This window comes from Heterodontus francisci, chromosome 40 (genome assembly GCF_036365525.1).
Source record: "Heterodontus francisci isolate sHetFra1 chromosome 40, sHetFra1.hap1, whole genome shotgun sequence".
NCBI classification, from domain to species: domain Eukaryota; kingdom Metazoa; phylum Chordata; class Chondrichthyes; order Heterodontiformes; family Heterodontidae; genus Heterodontus; species Heterodontus francisci.
In genome coordinates this window covers 672,955-688,243 of record NC_090410.1, presented here as the reverse complement: position 1 = coordinate 688,243, position 15,289 = coordinate 672,955, and the positions used below count along the sequence as shown (strand labels likewise).

Below are 15,289 nucleotides of genomic sequence, written 5' to 3'. Positions count from 1 at the left end.
CAGACAGTTCGGATGCCCTCTCACATCACTGCCCTCACCTGGGCACCAAACAACCCTTCACAGTGAGACAGTGGGTGATGTGAACTCCTCAGTGTTAGTGTAAACAGGACTGCACCCACATCAGTGAGCAATTTCAAACTCTAGAATGACACAAATCCAGTTCCCTGTCACTTCAATTCTCTGTCTCACTCCCACTCTTATCTCTCTGACCTCAGCCTGCTATACATTCCAGTGGAGCTCAACACAAGCTCAAGGGGCAATTCCTTGTCTTCTACCCTAGACCCTAACTACAGCTCCGCCCCTCCCCCACCCATTTACAGCACAGACATTCAGAATACTAATCCTTGAAGAGATGGAGTGAATCTGAGCTGGAATTATCTCTAGTGCAGCCTTGGTAGCAAGGAAGGGACATTGAAGAGTGGACAATCCTGCAGCAGATGTGATGTGGATTTGACGGGCTATTTGAAAAGGAAACAAGATATTCGATTGAGAAAAAAGACTTCAAAAGAAGACTAATTGTGAGAGACTATTGTCGGGAAATCAAAGCTTCAGAAACTGAATGTCGACAGCGAGACCTCAAGTTAAAGGCTGCATTGTACTGAAATTTCAGGAATAATTCATTCGTGTTTCCCAAAAATTTCAAATAGGAAATTTTAAGAAGATAGTGAGGGTTGGGGAGAGCATGGAGAGAGGATGGAAGGATGTGGAGGAGAGGAGATGTGAGGGTGGGAAGGGAGGGGGAGGAGGGGAAGGGTGAACAGGGTGGAGACAGAGGTGTGGGGAGAATGACAGGGGGGACATAATGAGGGAAGCAGGTGCAGGGGAGAGAGATGAGGAGGGGGAGAGGGTTGAGGAGGGGAGAGGCTGTGCAGAAGAGTGGGGAGAGGGGTGAGAGTTGAGGACAGAGAGATGGTGAGGAGGGGAAGGAGGGAGATGGCTGAGGAGGGGGACTAGAGAGAGGGTCTGTGGAGAGAGGGGATAGCTAGAGACGGAGGGGGATGGAACCATCCCCCAGGGACGAGGGAGGATACAATTAAGAAGCCATAGGTCTTTGTCCTGATCACCGTGCAGTGACTCCTGCCCTGCCCTGCCCCAGGGACAGATCTGACCCAAGTCTCTGAGGTCAGGGTCTCGAGCCACTGACCAGGTTTCCTGTTTGCCCTTCTGACCATTACTATTCTCCTGGAGGGGCAGCACCGATGCTAAAGACTCCCAACAACCCTTTACAGCAGAGGAGGGGTCACCACCCGCATCACATGAAAGTTTCCACCTCCCCAGCTGGATATCGCTGGTTTCCTGGTTCTGGAGTGGGTCTTGAATCCTTCGCTGCTGATGGGAATGTTATCCCTGAACTGAACCTTCTCTATACGGCTTAATGTATAATCGCAACCCATGTATGGCCCTGATGATTGGAGCACAGTGCTGATATTTAGCTGCTGGTTTGGACAGTTGCTTTAAGGCTACTGCTCCTGTCATGTAGACCTCCACCTGCCAAAAATGAGGCATATTAATTTTGTCATATGAAAATTGATTTTAAACTGTTGCTGGAGTAAAGAAATTACTTGTTTGAAGATCACCAGACACTGAGCTGGAAGGACATTTGCATACTAAGAGACCCTGCTTGTGGAGACAAAAGACAATTCCCTGCTCCAATTAACCCACATGGATTTTGATCACCAGACATTGAAGGTGTAAGGAAGCGCATTCCAGGGACTGCTAAGATGATACAATCCACAAACCTCGCAGCAGAGACTGTTCCAAATAAGGAGTTAGTCACATGACTAACCTGCTGGACAACCTGGGGTTTTTTCGAATTGTGCCACAGGGAAAGGAACAGAAGGCAGTTTTGCAACTGAAGCTGGAACAAGGAAGCCTCTCTCCTGGCTGTCCCTTTCTTCCTTTCTCCCAAGTCACTGGACCCAGGAAAGACACGTAAATCTCAAGAGAGAAAAACACCAACATCGAAACAAGTTGGAGCGTGAACTGGGCCCCACTGAATAGCAGGACTTACCGGCAACCAAAGAACTCAAAGGACAGTAAATAACTAACATGTATTGCCTCAAACTGTTCCCCTTTATTTTTTTCTACTTTTTCCATCTCTATCTGCGTGCGTCTTTATGGTGTATACGTGGTCACGTCACACATTCGTAGTTGTTAACCGAATTAGAGTTTAAGATTCATAAACTTCTACATTTCTTGTTTAAATCTATGAAAACCTATCTTGATTGATTTATTTGCCTCACAATTGGAAAACGGTGAACAAGGATTCACTGAAGGGGGAGCTAAAAACATGGTATTTTGCAAAATAAAACCCCGTTACGGTTAAAACGGGCAAAGGCTGTGCGGGCACCCCAAGACTCCTTCTCACCTGGTCATAACACTCCAAATTGTTAAATACAGGGAGCTGTAGCCACTGATAAACTGCTGTCAGCACACAGACTGCACTGGGGCCACGGAGCAGCCAAGAGCAGCAACTAGCGATGGGCAATAAACCTGCAAGAGCAGGAGCAAAGAAAATCAAATGGCAGGTGTAGCTCCTGTACATTTCAGCTTGCAGAACATTGGCTGGCAGCCCAAGTCTGACACTAAGTGTGAGTCAATGTGAGTGTGAGACTAAGTGTGTGGGAGTGCGTGTCGGGCAGTGTGAGCATGTGGCAGTGTGAGCGTGTGGCAGTGTGAGTGTGTGGCAGTGTGAGTGAGTGGCAGCGTGATTGTGCGGCACTGTGAGTGAGCGGCAGCGTGAGTGTGTGGCAGAGTGAGTGTGTGGCAGTGTGAATGTGTGGCAGTGTGAGTATGTGGCAGTGTGAGTGTGTGGCAGTGTGAGTATGTGGCAGTGTGAGTATGTGGCAGTGTGAGTGTGTGGCAGTGTGAGTGTGTGGCAGTGTGAATGTGTGGCAGTGTGAGTGTGTGGCAGTGTGAGGGTGCGGCAGTGTGAATGTGTGGCAGTGTGAGTGTGTGGCAGTGTGAGTATGTGGCAGTGTGAGTGAGCGGCAGCGTGAGTATGTGGCAGTGTGAGTATGTGGCAGCGTGAGCGTGTGGCAGTGTGAGCGTGTGGCAGTGTGAGTGTGTGGCAGTGTGAGTATGTGGCAGTGTAGGTGTGTGGCAGTGTAGGTGTGTGGCAGTGTGAGTGTGTGGCAGTGTGAGTATGTGGCAGTGTGAGTATGTGGCAGTGTGAATGTGTGGCAGTGTGAGTATGTGGCAGTGTGAATGTGTGGCAGTGTGAGTGTGTAGCAGTGTGAATGTGTGGCAGTGTGAGTGTGTGGCAGTGTGAATGTGTGGCAGTGTGAGTATGTGGCAGTGTGTGTATGTGGCAGTGTAGGTGTGTGGCAGTGTGAGTGTGTGGCAGTGTGAATGTGTGGCAGTGTGAATGTGTGGCAGTGTGAATGTGTGGCAGTGTGAGTATGTGGCAGTGTGAATGTGTGGCAGTGTGAATGTGTGGCAGTGTGAGTGTGTGGCAGTGTGAATGTGTGGCAGTGTGAGTATGTGGCAGTGTGAATGTGTGGCAGTGTGAGTGTGTGGCAGTGTGAGAATGTGGCAGTGTGAGTATGTGGCAGTGTGAGTATGTGGCAGTGTGAATGTGTGGCAGTGTGAATGTGTGGCAGTGTGAGTGTGTGGCAGTGTGAATGTGTGGCAGTGTGAGTGTGTGGCAGTGTGAGTATGTGGCAGTGTGAGTGTGTGGCAGTGTGAGTATGTGGCAGTGTGAATGTGTGGCAGTGTGAGTATGTGGCAGTGTGAATGTGTGGCAGTGTGAATGTGTGGCAGTGTGAGTGTGTGGCAGTGTGAATGTGTGGCAGTGTGAGTGTGTGGCAGTGTGAGTATGTGGCAGTGTGAGTGTGTGGCAGTGTGAGTATGTGGCAGTGTGAGTGTGTGGCAGTGTGAATGTGTGGCAGTGTGAGTATGTGGCAGTGTGAATGTGTGGCAGTGTGAGTGTGTGGCAGTGTGAGTATGTGGCAGTGTGAGTGTGTGGCAGTGTGAGTATGTGGCAGTGTGAGTGTGTGGCAGTGTGAGTATGTGGCAGTGTGAATGTGTGGCAGTGTGAATGTGTGGCAGTGTGAGTATGTGGCAGTGTGAATGTGTGGCAGTGTGCGTATGTGGCAGTGTGAATGTGTGGCAGTGTAGGTGTGTGGCAGTGTGAGTATGTGGCAGTGTGAGTGTGTGGCAGTGTGAGTATGTGGCAGTGTGAATGTGTGGCAGTGTGAGTGTGTGGCAGTGTGAATGTGTGGCAGTGTGAGCGTGTGGCAGTGTGAGTGTGTGGCAGTGTGAATGTGTGGCAGTGTGAGCGTGTGGCAGTGTGAATGTGTGGCAGTGTGAGCGTGTGGCAGTGTGAGTGTGTGGCAGTGTGAATGTGTGGCAGTGTGAGCGTGTGGCAGTGTGAGTGTGTGGCAGTGTGAATGTGTGGCAGTGTGAGTGTGTGGCAGTGTGAATGTGTGGCAGTGTGAGTGTGTGGCAGTGTGAGTGTGTGGTAGCGTGAGTCTGTGGCAGTGTGAGTGTGGCAGTGTGAGCGTGTGGCAGTGTGAGTGTGGTCATGTGAGTGTGGCAGTGTGAGTGTGGCAATGTGAGTGTGTGGCAGTGTGAGTGTGGCAGTGTGAGCGTGTGGCAGTGTGAGTGTGGTCATGTGAGTGTGGCAGTGTGAGTGTGTGGCAGTGTGAGTGTGTGGCAGTGTGAGTGAGTGGATGTGTGAGTGTGGCAATGTGAGTGTGGCAGTGTGAGTGTGGCAATGTGAGTGTGTGGCAGTGTGAGCGTGTGGCAGCATGAGTGAGTGGCAGTGTGAGTGTGGTAATGTGAGTGTGGCAATGAGAGTGTGGCAGCGTGAGCGTGGCAGCGTGAGCGTGGCCGCATGAGCGTGTGGCAGTGTGAGTGTGGCAGTGTGAGCGTGTGGCAGTGTGAGTGTGGTCATGTGAGTGTGGCAGTGTGAGTGTGGCAATGTGAGTGTGTGGCAGTGTGAGCGTGTGGCAGCATGAGTGAGTGGATGTGTGAGTGTGGCAATGTGAGTGTGGCAGTATGAGTGTGGCAATGTGAGTGTGTGGCAGTGTGAGCGTGTGGCAGCATGAGTGAGTGGCAGTGTGAGTGTGGTAATGTGAGTGTGGCAATGAGAGTGTGGCAGCGTGAGCGTGGCAGCGTGAGCGTGGCCGCATGAGCGTGTGGCAGTGTGAGTGTGGCAATGTGAGTGTGTGGCAGTGTGATCATGTGACAGTCTGCGCCTGGCGGTGTGAGCATTGCAATATGAGTGTGGCAGCGTGAGTGTGTGATAGTGTGAGTGTGGCACTGTGAGTGTGGCACTGTGAGTGTGACAGCGTGAGTATGATACCTGTATGCAAGCCTGAACTACCTCTTAGCCATCTGTCTCTCGTGCAGATATCGATGAGTGTGTCAATGCTACGATCTGTGGGCCGAATGCGTACTGTCAGAATGTAGCCGCATCCTTCCGGTGTCACTGCGACCAGGGTTACCAGATGATGTCCAATGGCTCACGGTGTGTGGGTAAGTCACATGGTTTGTAGTCAAAATTACTGTAAACGGGATCAACTGACAGTGACCGAGAGTGAATGACAGAGAGAGCAAGTGAAAGTGTCTGACAGTCTCCAACAGTGATTAACATTGGCTGACAGTGTGCAACAGTGGTCATCAGCGTGAGTTTAATTGACTTGCTGTGGAGTAGAGTTCATGAGTGTGAAACACAGATGCTACGTTAGCTGATCAAAAATTGACCACAGCTTGGAATTGTAAAGGAAGTCAATCAGTCCATCATGGTCCTGTTTTGATTTGATTTGATTTAGTGATACAGCACTGAAACAGGGCCTTCGGCCCACCGAGTCTGTGCCGACCATCAACCACCCATTTATACTAATCCTACACTAATTCCATATTCCTACCACATCCCCACCTGTCCCTATATTTCCCTACCACCTACCTATACTAGGGGCAATTTACAATGGCCAATTAACCTATCAACCTGCAAGTCTTTGGCATGTGGGAGGAAACCGGAGCACCCGGAGGAAACCCACGCAGACACAGGGAGAACTTGCAAACTCCACACAGGCAGTACCCAGAATTGAACCCGGGTCCCTGGAGCTGTGAGGCGGCGGTGTGCGCCACTGTGCCGCTGGCTCTTTGGTTGAGTTATGCAATAGTCCCACTCTACTGCTCTTTCTCTGTGACCTGGCAATTTTTTCCCTTCAAGTAATTATCAGTTCCTCATTTGAAGATTACTATTGAATCTGCTTCTACCACCCTTTCAGGCAGACTTTTAAATTCTCTTCAGTTCACGCCTTGGTTTCTAATTTGGTATTCCCCTCATCATTTTGAACACCGTTATTAAATTTCTCTTAACCATCTCTACTGTAAGGAGAATAACCCATCTTCTCCAGTCTCTTCGATGTCGTCCCTCAGCCCTGGTACCATTTTAGTAAATCTGTTCTTCACCCTCTCCAAGGCCTTGACATCCTTCCTAAAGTGTGGTTCCCAGAATTGGACACAATCCTCCAGCTGAGGCCAAATCAGTGTTTTATAAAGGTTTAGGATAACTTCCTTGCTTTTGTACTCAGTGCCTCTATTAATAAAGTCAATGATCCCATAAGCTTTCATAACAACCTTCTCAACTTGTCAACTTTCAAAGATTTGTTCTGCACATCCCAGGTCTCGCTTCCCGCACCCTCTTTAAAATTGTACCATTTAATTTATATTGCTTCTCTTCATTCTTATTACTGAAATGTATCACCTCACACTTCTCTGCATTAAATTGTATCTGCCCGGTGTCTGTCCATTTCACCAGGTCTCTCTGTGTCCCCCTGAAGCCTGTTACAATTCTCATTTTTTTACTACATTTCTGAGTTTCATGTCATCTGCAAACTTTGCAATGATGCCATGTAAACCCAAGACAAGATAGAATCATAAAAAGTTTAGGACACAGAAAGAGGCCACTTGGCCCATCATGTCTGGGCCGGCCGAAAAACGAGCTATTAATATTAAGATCATTAATATATATCAAAAAAGAGCAGAGGCCATACAACTGACCCTGGTGAACACCAGCACGTACTTCTCTCCAGTCTGAACGTTCACCATTACTCTCTTGCTTTCTGTCACTGTCCCTTCAAACTCACAAGCTTTAATTTTGATAACAAGTCTGCAACAACAACTGCAACTTGGATTTATATAGCGAATTTAACTTTGTGAAATGTCCAAACATGCTTCACAGGAGCGATTATCAAACAAAACTTGACGTTGAATCAGATAAGGAAATATTGGGTCAGGTGATCAAAAGCTTGGTCAAAGAGGTGGATTTTAAGGAGGAGAGAGAGACCGAGAGGTTTAGGGAAGGAATTTCAGTCTATTATGAGGTACTTTATCAAACGGCTTTTGAAAGTCCACCGACTGCACTGCCCTCATCAACCCTCTCCATTACTTCATTGAAGAACTCAAACAAGTTAGTCAAACATGATTTGCCTTTAACAAATCCGTGCTGACGTACATTTATTAAAAGAACCAAAGTTAGTCAGGCTTCCATGGCCCAGCCGCTAACCAGTGCCTCCTGCTGGTAAGTTCCTGCATGGACATTGGCTGAGGTACAATACACTGCCCGACAGTCACACAAGAAGTCTGACCACGACCTTAGTGAAGTTTGAAATGTTTTTATCCTTTTAATCTTGCAGTATTTTAAGGTCTGAGGATTGTTAAACTTGAGATAAAATGAGTCCGAGATGTTTCCTGAGCAAAGGCCCACAGATTGAACAATAGGAGACAATGGTGGGTATCATGTGTCTGGTCTGAATTCACCCAACTCTTCACTGTAAAATTTTCACTCTCTTCGCAGATGTGAACGAGTGTGAGACTATGGAGGGTGTCTGTGGCTCTGCAGTCTGCGAGAATGTGGCCGGTTCATTCTTCTGTCTTTGCCCAGATGAAAATGAAGAGTTCGAGCCAAGGACAGGACAGTGTAATCGACGAGCTATCCATGGTACCTTTACTGGCTACTCTTTGAAACATAGAAACATAGAAACTAGGAGCAGGAGTAGGCCATTCGGTCCTTCGAGCCTGCGCTGCCATTCATTGTGATCATGGTTGATCATCCAACTCAGTAACCTGTTCCCGCTTTCACCCCATACCCTTTGATCCCTTTAGCCCCAAGAGTTATATCTAACTCCTTCTTGAAAACATACAATGTTTTGGCCTCAACTGCTTTCTGTGGTAGCGAATTCCACAGGCTCACCACTCTCTGGGTGAAGAAATTTCTCCTCATCTCAGTCCTGAAAGGTTTACCCCGTATCCTTAGACTATGACCCCTGGTTCTGGACTCCCCCACCATCGGGAACATCCTTCCTGCATCTACCCTGTCAAGTCCTGTTGGAATTTTACAGGTTTCTATGAGATCCCTCCACACTCTTCTGAACTCCAGCGAATATAATCCTAACCGACTCAATCTCTCCTCATACGTCAGTCCCGCCATCCCAGGAATCAGTCTGGTAAACCTTTGCTGCACTTCCTCCATAGCAAGAACATCCTTCCTCGGATAAGGAGACCAAAACTGCACACAATATTCCAGGTGTGGTCTCACCAAGGCCCTGTATAATTGCAGCAAGACATCCCTGCTCCTGTACTCGAATCCTTTGCTCTGCTTTCCCCTCCACTCTCTATCTTCTAAAGACCAGGGAAATATCTCGCCTCTCTGGGAGACCGTGCTGAGGTGTGTGACCCAACTCATGCCCATATATTAGTGACATCTTCTGTCAGATTCACTCAAGGCTGCTTGTTTTTTGTGCAAAGCATGTCCACAAATGATTGAAAATATTATTACAATAAATGCACCGTCCTCCAAGGAAGGCTGCAGTCTGTGCTGAGTTCAAGGATATCACCTGAGTCTCCTGCTCCAGATCACTATCCATTGAGACAGCTCCCTGTGGATTCCTGCGGAGTGAGTGGGGGAATTGGAGAGAGAATCCCTAGTGCAATGTGTTCACTCACACATCAGAGATACAGAACAAGAGAAAGAAGCAATCCATAGAGCATGATGGAGAGAGCGAGAGGGGAGAGTAAACCAGAGGTAAATACTGGAGAGCTGGGAATGGATCAGTACTCTGGTGTTTTGTTCAATACAGATCTTTCCCTCTGTGTATAAATCCAAGATTAAATATGATTTAGAATAGAGGCAGGCGAAACCTCCTGACAATTTGCATATGCTTAAATTCACTTGTAGGGTTGAGGCAGAAATAATATGGACATTAAGGATTAGATTGGATAGCTGGATACAGAAAAAATAATGGAAGGATAAGGAAGAGAGTGGAAAAATATGATTAGTTATTTGCTTGTGAGGAGGGTAAAAGCCAACATGGACTGGTTGGGCTGAATGGCCTGTCCCCTTGTTGTAACTTCTATGTGTTTGTGTGTATAAATGGATGGGGCGGAGTCTGTGATAGGCAGGAGTGTCCATGAAGTTAATGGGTGATTTGGTGCTCTTTGCTTTTTAACGCTCTTGTCTCTTTCAGCACGGCCAATGTTTCTGGGAGAGTCCACAAGGGAGGAGAACGAGTGTTACTACAACCTAAATGATGCCCAGTTGTGTGAGAACATTCTGGCACGGAATGTAACAAGACAGGAATGCTGCTGTACTGTCGGGGAAGGCTGGGGCAGTGAGTGCAAAATCTACCAGTGCCCCGTGTCTGGCTCAGGTAAGACCAGGTACAGCAAACTGGAGCAGCCCCTTCTCTTAACATCTCCCTATATCCTAAAAGATATCCGGGAGAAGGAAGTTCAACAGTAGTAAAGAGTTAATTGTATCATAAAAGGCCAAACTTAGGCATTTTTGGCCTGGAATGAAGTTGTGAGGAACGAGCTCTTCTCGCCAGATGTTCGATCGTTAAAGATAATCCTATAAATAAAAAAATGTAAGAGTAGGACAAACGGACAGTTTCAAACAAGTAAAAGGTAAATTTCAGACTTTGCACAGTGAGTCAAACACTGCAGTCCCAACAAATTAGAGAAAGCAAAAATTACAACTTTGTTTAACAAATAACAGGGTAAAGAGAGTTGATGAACAAAGATCCCTAATATCCTCTGAAGGAAGGTTATCAATCTGAAACGTTACCTCTGTTTCCATCTCCAGACCTGCTGAGTATTTCCAGCATTTTCTGCTTTTATTCTGCAGTAACTCTGCCTACACGTGGCACAGTAACTAAAACAAAAGCAAAATACTGGGAAAATACAGAATGCTGGAATTCTGAAATATGAAAAGAAAGTGCTGGAATCATTCAGCAGGTCTGGCAGCATCTGTGGAGACAGAAACAGAGTTAACATTTCAGGTCTGTGACCTTTCATCAGAACTGGAATATGTTAGAGATGTAACAGGTTTTAAGCAAGTACAGAGCAGGGAAAGGGAGGAGGGGGCAAGAACAAGAGGGCAGGTCTCTGATAGGGTGGAAGGCAGGAGAGATTAAATGACTAAAAGGATGATGGTGCAAGTGAAAAGCAGATGGTAATGGAACAAATAAAGAAACAAAATATGGGTATGATTTTTTAAAATTCATTCATGGGATGTGGGCGTCGCTGGCCATGCCAGCATTTATTGCCCATCCCTATTTGCCCTTGAGAAGGTGGTGATGAGCTGCCTTCTTGAACCGCTGCAGTCCATTTGGGGTAGGTACACCCACAGTGCTGTTAGGAAGGGAGTTCCAGGATTTTGACCCAGCGACAGTGAAGGAACGGTGATATAGTTCCAAGTCAGGATGGTGTGCGACTTGGAGGGGAACTTGCAGGTGGTGATGTTCCCATGTATTTGCTGCTCTTGTCCTTCCAGTTGGTAGAGGTCGCGGGTTTAGAAGGTGCTGTCTAAGGAGCCTTGGTGCGTTGCTGCAGTGCATCTTGTAGATGGTACACACTGCTGCCACTGTGCGGCGGTAGTGGAGGGAGTGAATGTTTGTAGATGGGGTGCCAATCAAGCTGGCTGCTTTGTCCTGGATGGTGTCGAGCTTCTTGAGTGTTGTTGGAGCTGCACCCATCCAGGCAAATGGACAGTATTCCATCACACTCCTGACTTGTGCCTTGTAGATGGTGGACAGGCTTTGGGGAGTCAGGAGGTGAGTTACTCGCCTCAGGATTCCTAGCCTCTGACCTGCTCTTGTAGCCACGGTATTTATATGGCTACTCCAGTTCAGTTTCTGGTCAATGGTAGCCCCTAGGATGTTGAATGTCAAGGGGAGATGGTTAGATTCTCCATTGTTGGAGATGTTCATTGCCTGGGACTTGTGTGGCATGAATGTGACTTGCCACTTATCAGCCCAAGCCTAGATATTGTCCAAGTCTTGCTGCATTTCTACACGGACTGCTTCAGTATCTGAGGGGTCACGAATGGTGCTGAACATTGTGCAATCATCAGAGAACATCCCCACTTCTGACCTTATGATTGAAGGAGGGTCATTGATGAAGCAGCTGAAGATGGTTAGGCCTAGGACACTACCCTGAGGAACTCCTGCAGTGATGTCCTGGAGCTCAGATGATTGACCTCCAACAACCACAACTATCTTCCTTTGCATTAGGTATGCCTCCAACCAGTGGAGAGTTTTCCCCTGATTCCCATTGACACCAGTTTTGCTAGGGCTCCTTGATGCCATACTCGGTCAAATGCTGCCTTGATGTCAAGGGCAGTCACTCTACCCTCACCTCTTGAGTTCAGCTCTTTTGTCCATGTTTGAACCAAGGCTGTGATGAGGTCAGGAGCTGAGTGGCCCTGGCGGAACCCAAACTGAGCGTCATTGAGCAGGTTATTGCTAAGCAAGTGCTGCTTGATGGCACTGTTGATGACACCTTCCATCATTTTACTGATGATTGATGGGGTGGTAATTGGCCAGGTTGGATTTGTCATGCTTTTTGTGTACAGGACATACCTGGGTAATTTTCCACATTGCTGGGTAGATGCCAGTGTTGTAGCTGTACTGGAACAGCTTGGCTAGGGGCACGGCAAGTTCTGGAGCACAGGTCTTCAGTACTATTGCCAGAATATTGTCAGGACCCATAGCCTTTGCAGTATCCAGTGCCTTCAGTCGTTTCTTGATATCTCGCGGAGTGAATCGAATTGGTTGAAGTCTGGCATCTGTGATGCTGGGGACTTCAGGAGGAGGCCAAGATGGATCATCAACTCGGCACTTCTGGCTGAAGATTGTTGCAAATGCTTCAGCCTTATCTTTCGCACTGATGTGCTGGGCTCCCCCATCATTGAGGATGGGAATATTTGTGGAGCCACCTCCTCCAGTTAGTTGTTTAATTGTCCACCACCTTTCACGGCTGGATGTGGCAGGACTGCAGAGCTTAGGTCTGATCCGTTGGTTATGGGATCGCTTAGCTCTATCTATCGCATGCTGCTTGTGCAGTTTGGCATGCAAGTAGTCCTGTGTTGTAGCTTCACCAGGTTGACACTTCATTTTGAGGTATGCCTGGTGCTGCTCCTGGCATGCCCTCCTGCACTCTTCATTGAACTAGAGTTGGTCTCTTGGCTTGATGGTAATGACAGAGTGGGGGATATGCTGGGCCATGAGGTTACAGATTGTGGTTGAGTACAATTCTGCTGCTGCTGATGGCCCACAGCACCTCATGGATGCCCAATTTTGCATTGCTAGATCTGTTCGAAATCTATCCCATTCAGCACAGTGGTAGAGCCACACAACACGATGGAGGGTTTCCTCAATGTGAAAGCAGGACGTCGTCTCCACAAGGACTGTACAGTGGTCACTCCTACCAATGCTGTCATGGACAGATGCATCTGCGACAGGCAGATTGGTGACAATGAGGTCAAGTATGTTTTTCCCTCTTGTTGGTTCGCTCACCACCTGCTGCAGACCCAGTCTAGCAGATATGTCCTTTAGGACTCCGCCAGCTCGGTCAGTAGTGTTGCTACCGAGCCACTCTTGGTGATGGACATTGAAGTCCCCCACCCAGAGTACATTTTGTGCCCGTGCCACCCTCAGTGCTTCCTCCAAGAGCTGTTCAACATGGAGGAGTACTGACTCATCAGCTTAGGGAGGGCGGTAGGTGGTAATCAGTAGGAGGTTTCCTTGCCCATGTTTGACCTGATACCATGAGACTTGATGGAGTTCGGAGTTGTTGTTAAGGACTCCCAGGGCAACTCCCTCCTGACTGTAGACCACTGTGCCACCACCTCTGCTGGGTCTGTCCTGCCGGTGGGACGGGACATACCCGGGGATGGTGATTGCAGTGTCTGGGACATTGTCTGTAAGGTATGATTCCGTGAGTATGACTATGTCAGGCTGTTGCTTGACTGGTCTGTGGGACAGCTCTCCCAACTTTGGCACAAGCCCCCAGATGTTAGTAAGGTGGATTTTGCAGGGTCAACAGGGCTGGGTTTGCTGTTGTCGTTTCCGGTGCCTAGGTCGATGCCGGGAGGTCCGTCCGGTTTCATTCCTGTTTATTGACTTCGTAGCAGTTAGGTACAACTGAGTGTCTTGCTAGGCCATTTAAGAGGGCATGTAAGAGTTAACCACATTGCTGTGGGTCTGGAGTCACATGTAGGCCAGACCAGGTAAGGACAGCAGATTTCCTTCCCGAAAGGACATTAGTGAACCATTAGTACAACAATCGACAATGTTTCATGGCCATCATTAGATGAAACCTTCCAGAATTCCACCTTCTGCTGTGGTGGGATTTGAACCCATGTCTCCAGAGCAATACCCTGGGTCTCTGGTTAACTAGTCCAGTGACAATACCACTACACCCTGCCCGGTACGTACGCACACACTGTGCACCCTGCCCGGTACGCACACACTGTGCACACTGCCCGGTACGCACACTCTGTACACCCTGCCCGGTACGCACACACTGTACACCCTGCCCGGTACGCACACTCTGTACATCCTGCCCGGTACGCACACACTGTACACCCTGCCCGGTACGCACACACTGTACACACTGCCGGGTACGCACACTCTGTACACCCTGCCCGGTACGCACACACGGTACACCCTGCCCGGTACGCACACTCTGTACATCCTGCCCAGTACGCACACACTGTACACCCTGCCCGGTACGCACAGTCTGTACATCCTGCCCGGTACGCACACACTCTACACCCTGCCCGGTTGGCACACTCTGTACACCCTGCCTGGTACGCACACACTGTACACACTGCCCGGTACGCACACTCTGTACACCCTGCCCGGTACGCACACACTGTACACACTGCCCGGTACGCACACACTGTACACACTGCCCGGTACGCACACACTGTACACACTGCCCGGTACGCACACTCTGTACACCCTGCCCGGTACGCACACACTGTACACACTGCCCGGTACGCACACTCTGTACACCCTGCCCGGTACGCACACACTGTACACTTTGCCCGGTACGCACACACTGTACACACTGCCCGGTACGCACACACTGTACACCCTGCCAGGTACGCACACTCTGTACACCCTGCCCGGTACGCACACACTGTACACCCTGCCTGGTACGCACACTCTGTACACCCTGCCCGGTACGCACACACTGTACACACTGCCCGGTACGCACACACTGTACACCCTGCCCGGTACGCACACTCTGTACACCCTGCCCGGTACGCACACTCTGTACATCCTGCCCGGTACGCACACACTGTACACCCTGCCCGGTACGCACACACTGTACACCCTGCCCGGTACACACACTCTGTACACCCTGCCCGGTACGCACACACTGTACACACTGCCCGGTACGCACACTCTGTACATCCTGCCCGGTACGCACACACTGTACACACTGCCCGGTACGCACACACTGTACACACTGCCCGGTACGCACACTCTGTACACCCTGCCCGGTACGCACACACTGTACACACTGCCCGGTACGCACACACTGTGCACCCTGCCCGGTACGCACACTCTGTACACCCTGCCCGGTACGCACACACTGTACACCCTGCCCGGTACGCACACACTGTACACTTTGCCCGGTACGCACACTCTGTACACCCTGCCCGGTACGCACACACTGTACACCCTGCCCGGTACGCACACTCTGTACACCCTGCCCGGTACGCACACTCTGTACACACTGCCCGGTACGCACACTCTGTACACCCTGCCCGGTACGCACACACTGTACACACTGCCCGGTACGCACACACTGTACACTCTGCCCGGTACGCACACTCTGTACACCCTGCCCGGTACGCACACACTGTACACACTGCCCGGTACGCACACACTGTACACCCTGCCCAATACGCACACACTGTACACACTGCCCGGTACGCACACACTGTACACACCGCCCGGTACGCACACACTGTACACTTTGC

At 49.3% G+C, this 15,289-nt stretch overlaps 1 protein-coding gene across 3 annotated transcripts in view; it reads left to right on the top strand.

Annotated features, from left to right (window-relative positions):
* Window positions 1-15,289, top strand: part of LOC137352973 (latent-transforming growth factor beta-binding protein 4-like) — a 228,162-nt gene that overhangs the window by 91,797 nt on the left and 121,076 nt on the right. For 2 of the 3 annotated variants that reach the window (XM_068018807.1, XM_068018806.1), the window contains exons 17-19: window positions 5,356-5,481; window positions 7,811-7,954; window positions 9,480-9,662. In XM_068018807.1, the coding sequence (XP_067874908.1) occupies window positions 5,356-5,481; window positions 7,811-7,954; window positions 9,480-9,662 (453 nt within the window). The remainder of the gene's footprint in view (window positions 1-5,355; window positions 5,482-7,810; window positions 7,955-9,479; window positions 9,663-15,289) is intronic. The other variant, XM_068018808.1, reaches the window with a different exon arrangement.